Source organism: Tasmannia lanceolata, unplaced genomic scaffold (assembly GCF_043159265.1).
Source record: "Tasmannia lanceolata isolate RefF3 unplaced genomic scaffold, GAP_Taslan_0.1 ptg000006l, whole genome shotgun sequence".
Classification (NCBI taxonomy): Eukaryota; Viridiplantae; Streptophyta; class Magnoliopsida; order Canellales; family Winteraceae; genus Tasmannia; species Tasmannia lanceolata.
Window position 1 is genome coordinate 16,540,436 of NW_027518683.1, and position 5,823 is coordinate 16,546,258.

Genomic DNA, 5,823 nt, shown 5'->3' on the forward strand with positions numbered 1-5,823 from the left:
TTTAAAAAAGTGTAAAACAAAGGGAAGAACACAATTATCAAGAGTCGAGACATGGGAGAAAAAACAATTGGGAAAATAAAAACAAACCAACCCTTGTGAATCGGTAAGTAGAAAACAAAGGGAAGAACACAATTATCAAGAGTCAAGACAAGAGTAAGACATGGGAGAAAAAGCAATTGGGAAAAATAAAAACAAACCAACCCTTGTGAATCGGTAAGTAGAAACAAACTAATTAAAAAAAGTGTAAAACAAAGGGAAGAACGCAATTATCAAGAGTCAAGACATGGGAGAAAAACCATTGGAAAAATAGCATGACTTAAGCCAACAAATGTCATCGTCATCTATGACCATCATTGGCAACCGGATGCGGCAATTGCGGATCGGAGAGCCGGCAAAATGTACTCCGGCAAAAATGTAGTCCAAAGCAAAGAATCCAGCAAGACACTTACAACTATGATATTATTATAGTTAAGAAACAATTAGGATGATCCTTTCAGTAGAAATGGTGTGGTGAACAAATTAAGACTATTGAAACTCCAATCCCTAAATACAGCACCTTTAATTTCCTTCCCTAGACAACAAATACATAACATGGAGGAGGGTTTCTACAGTCCAATGGAGCTCCCACATATAAGGGTCTTTTGCTTGTTTATCATCCATGTCTCCCTTTTCTCAAGCATTAACATAAACTGTTCAGAATCTACCACTTTGGGAAACCAAACCGATCAACTAGCTTTGCTTGCCTTCAAGGATCAAATAACAGACGATCTTTTCGGCACCTTGAGTTCATGGAACAGTACTCTCCATTTCTGCGAGTGGCAAGGAATCACATGCGGTCGATTGCATCAAAGGGTCACCATCTTAGACCTAAGTTCAAAGAGCCTGGTAGGTCTGATTTCTCCTTATATAGCAAACCTCACCTTCCTTTGGAGAATCAGCCTCCAAAACAACAGCTTCCATGGAGAAATCCCCAGAGAAATTGGTCGTTTGTTTCGGCTACAGCATCTCAATCTGGGACAAAATTCATTGGGAGGGGAAATTCCAGCTAATCTTAGCTACTGCTCAGACCTCAGAATCATCCGTTTAGTTTACAACAATCTTGTAGGAAACATTCCTGTCGAGCTTACCTCTTTGTCAAAACTCACTTTTTTCTCTGTTGGTATTAATAGTCTTACCGGAATCATCCCACCTTCATTCGGCAATCTTTCGTCTCTCATAGTTTTTTCTATACCAAGAAATAATCTGGAGGGACGGATTCCAGATGAGCTAGGCCAACTCACGAACTTACTATGTTTTCAAATCTCTTCAAATAAACTATCTGGTACGATCCCTCGCCAGATTTATAATTTCTCATCCATGTCTATATTAGATTTGGCAGATAATCAACTGTCTGGAAGCCTTCCATCGGATATTGGCCTCACTCTTCCCAATCTCAAATTATTTACTGTGGGACTGAACCAGTTTACAGGACCCATTCCAGCTTCATTATCCAATGCTTCGAGGCTTACACTACTTGATGTATCCGATAATTATCTTAGTGGATCAGTGCCTATGAATCTGGGAAACCTGCAGGGTCTTATTAAATTTAACGTCGAAGTCAATAAGCTCGGAACTGGACATGATGATGATTTGAAATTTCTAACTTCTTTATCCAACTGTACCAGCCTAGAAGCATTGAGCATAGACACAAACAATTTAAGAGGTGCATTGCCAAACTCCTTGGTTAACCTGTCAAGTCAGCTTACAGCACTAACTATAGGATATAACGAAATATATGGAAGCATCCCTTCATGGATTGAAAATCTCGTCGGCTTAGTCACCCTGGGTATGGAGTGGAATTTTTTTACTGGAAGTATTCCCATTGCAATTGGGAAGCTTCAGAGGTTGCAGGCATTGTCCTTTGCTCTAAACAGACTATCAGGGCAGATTCCATCGTCCCTTGGCAACCTCACTTTACTAAGTATACTTTACTTACAAGAAAACAGTCTACAAGGAAGCATACCATTGACACTGGCTAGCTGTCAGCACCTACAAGTGTTGGACCTTTCTGAAAATAACCTAAATGGTATTATACCAAAACCAGTTCTTAGTCTCTCCCGGCTAACCTCCCTCAGTATAGCTCATAACTCTTTTATTGGCTCCCTACCAATGGAAGTGGGTAACTTGAAAAATCTTAGGGGATTAGATGTGTCTAAGAACAAGCTGTCAAGTGTAATTCCTAACACTCTTGGTAATTGTATAACTTTGGAATACCTCTACATGGACAGAAACCATTTTGAAGGAACAATTCCATCATCATTGAGTAATTTAAAAGTTATTCAAGACATCAATCTTGCATACAATAATTTGTCTGGGGAGATTCCAAAATACTTGGGGGGTTTACCTTTTCTGCAATATCTAAATTTGTCTTTTAATGATTTTGAGGGTGAAGCACCAAAAGAAGGGGTGTTCAAAAATGCAAGTGCAATTTCAATCATCGGGAATACTAAGCTCTGTGGGGGTGTCTCAGAACTGCAATTGCCTGCATGCACCATCTATGCCTCGCAGAAAAAGAGTTCATCTCCTGCTCTAAAAATAATTATTCCAATTACTGCTACAGTATTATGTTTTATTCTACTATCATGTTTCTTTATTATATGGTACCGGAAGAGAAAGCCAACGCTGCCTAGAAGGGAATCTGGCAAGAAAGATCAATACTTAAGGGTCTCTTATGCAAAGCTCTATAAAGCAACTGATGGTTTCTCTCCAACCAATTTGATAGGTACTGGAAGTTTTGGGTCTGTATATAAAGGAATTCTCGATGGCAAAGAAACAACTGTGGCAGTGAAGGTATTTAACCTTCAACAACGAGGAGCTTTGAAGAGTTTCATGGATGAATGTAAAGCCTTGAGAAATATCCGACATCGAAATCTCATAAAGATCATAAGTTCCTGCTCAAGCATGGATTTTAAAGGTAATGATTTCAAAGCTCTAGTTTTCGAATTCATGCCAAATGGGAGTATAGAGAAGTGGTTGCATCCAAAAGCAGACGGACAGGATTCACTCAGACGCTTGAACTTCATTGAGAGACTGAATGCGGCCATTGATGTAGCTTCTGCACTGGATTATCTTCACCACCAATGCCAAATACCACTCATCCATTGTGATATAAAGCCAAGCAACATCCTTCTTGATGATGACATGAGTGCCCATGTTGCTGATTTTGGGTTAGCAAGCTTCTTTTCTAAGACTATCAATAGTTATTCCCTAAATCAGACCAGCTCAATTGGCATAAAGGGAACGATTGGGTATGTCGCTCCAGGTAAGAATTTCATTCATTTTTTTAAGTTTTAAGATTTGTTTAATGAATTTGTTACATAGTTGGTCAATGAAAATCGGACAAATCAGCAAAATAGATACTTCTACATTCATCAACACACTCACCGTAATTTAGACCAACAACTGCAGTAATAATAGAAGCTTTCTATTGAAAGGTCAAATGATAATGGACATATGCTAGGCTAACTGATACGCCTAAATATATTTCAATTGAATCAATTAATCCATCTTGTTATTATATTAATGTTTACTTCAAGAATCACAGTCTCATTCATCCATTAATTTTCTATTTCTAGTGGGCAACAAATATTAATTTTTCTTTGACTGGGATATTTTATTCCTTTTAGCTATATCCTGTGCTCCCTTTAGCATCTGTTCATCTCCAATCCACATCTTGTCCACTTCATACCACAGGAATTGGAACTAGTGGGAGGAACTTCCTTCATGCTCATATGCTTTCTACGTTTTGAAAAAATGGTGAACATAGCCCTGACAATTCTAAATAAGAAATTTAAGTCCCAAGTTCTTGAAGTATCTTGGTGGTTGTTGTTTTTTTTTTTTTTTTTTGAATTGCCCAAGTATCTTGGTCCTCCTTTACTCATTACAATTGTAACGAGAAAAAAGATGTGAATTGCAGAGTATGGTATCGGAGGCCAGGTGTCTACAAATGGGGATGTGTACAGTTACGGGATACTTTTATTAGAGATGTTTACAGGAAAGAGTCCCACTGATGAAATTTTTAAGGACGGTCTAAGCCTTCATAAATTCGCTAAGATGGCCTTACCCACGGGAGTTACAAAGATCGTTGATCCTCTGTTACTTAAAGACGAGAAAGAAAAAGAATCTACGGACAGCGAAAATAATTGCAGTGAACTGAGAAATAGAATACAGGAATGCTTGCTTTTTATAATTGGTATTGGCGTCTCGTGTTCTCTGGAATCACCAACAGCACGGATGAAAATGAGAGATGTTACCATGGTATTGAATGCGATTAGAGACACATTTCTTGGGGTTGGAATCCATGAAAAGAAACCAAAAGTTGCCTCATTATTAGGTAATGGTGCATCTAACCTTGTCAAGATATTGTTATCTATAGATATTTTTTGGATATATGCTCATTGGGGATTGAACCACCAAGAAAAACTTCCATAATTCTTCCAAGATCTTTTTAGTATAAAGAAAAATGGCAAATATTTCTTTGTTTTTCATATTCTGGTAAATATTTCTTTATGTTTTTCAATCTATAAAAAGGCCTCCAGCTTTTTCTCTTCCCACTCATTTCGGTTTTCTATATTTTGGGTATGTTAATAATTTTGTGACCGATTGTGAAGATCCAGATATATTGTATTCCGAAAACCATGAATAATATAAATTACCAAGGTTAATTTATTCCGTACAACCTTATTCAAAGTTCTAATCTGGTTTCTCTCTTTGTTTTTGCATGCATCCTTTTCATGCTGAAAAGGAAAAGAAAACGTTGGATATCCAGTGCGTGCTCAAGGTGGCAAATTGGATGGTTTTTTATGTGATCCAGGAATTGATGTGATCCAGGGGGGAATAGAAGATAGAGTCGAAAAGAGAAGAAGAAGGGGAAGAGAATAAGAGTAGAAGAAGGGAAGTGTAGGAGATTAGAAGAAATAAGAGGGAAGACAAGCAATTAGAGGGGAAAATAGGAGAAGAAGAATAAGAAAAGAAGAGAGGGAAGAAGAAGAGGGATAGGGGAGAATGTCAGTTCTCAATTCATTCATTCATCATCAAAATCAAAAAACTCTAATACATGAGGCTTATATATAGGCAATTAAAATAGAGAGAACATTTCCTACACACTTGTGTAGGTAAGTTACCTACACACTACCTTAAAATACAGTGGGGGCCCACATTGTTTGGGTGATCCAAACAATTCATTTGAATGGTCCTCACATAGATAGGGTGTCCACAAAAAATCAGTTTCATAGGATCATCCCAACCCTACGATTTGTGGAGGTAAAATGGACGTGTATAAACCTTCACAAATTAGTCCATTTGTTGCCTCCATAGTTTGAATGGTTAGTATGATCCTATGGATCTGATTTTTTGTGGACACCCTATCTATGTGAGGACCATTCAAATGAATGGTTTGGATCACCCAAACAATGTGGGCCCCCACTGTATTTTAAGTTAGTGTGTAGGTAACTTACCTACACAAGTGTGCAGGAAATGTTCTCTCATTAAAATAACCTAGAAATAAAATAACATGAAAAATAAAATTCCTAAAAACTAAAACATGGAAAGAAAAATCCTAGAAGCTAAATGACATGGAAAATAAAATCCTAAAAGTTCTAAAGGGAAAAGATGCCACTTATTGGGCCTACAATACGCATCAGTTTTGATGGAGAAGATTATGGGTTTGGCCGTGGGCAGAAATTTCTTTCTCATTGTAGTTTAGACAGTCACATTGTGGACTATTGTTGGGATCCATATGGCAGACCTTCAATGTATGCAAATTATTATGCATCAGGGGAGGAG

The 5,823-nt window shown here is 37.7% G+C and overlaps 1 protein-coding gene across 1 annotated transcript; it reads left to right on the plus strand.

Moving 5' to 3' along the window:
* Nucleotides 1-591: 591 nt before the first annotated feature.
* On the plus strand, nucleotides 592-4,470 carry LOC143878765 (uncharacterized). The gene is made up of 2 exons (XM_077381005.1): nucleotides 592-3,301; nucleotides 3,956-4,470. The coding sequence occupies exons 1-2, from the start codon at nucleotides 592-594 to the stop codon at nucleotides 4,468-4,470; spliced, it is 3,225 nt and encodes a 1,074-aa protein (XP_077237120.1).
* The last annotated feature ends 1,353 nt before the right edge of the window (nucleotides 4,471-5,823 follow it).

What these genes read in the sequence shown, in the direction of transcription:
- LOC143878765 (XM_077381005.1), top strand. Translation starts at nt 592, where the DNA reads ATGGAGGAGGGTTTCTACAGTCCAATGGAGCTCCCACATATAAGGGTC. An exon ending in GATTGGGTATGTCGCTCCAG is followed by an intron (nt 3,302 to 3,955) that starts GTAAGAATTTCA and finishes TGTGAATTGCAG; the next exon opens with AGTATGGTATCGGAGGCCAG.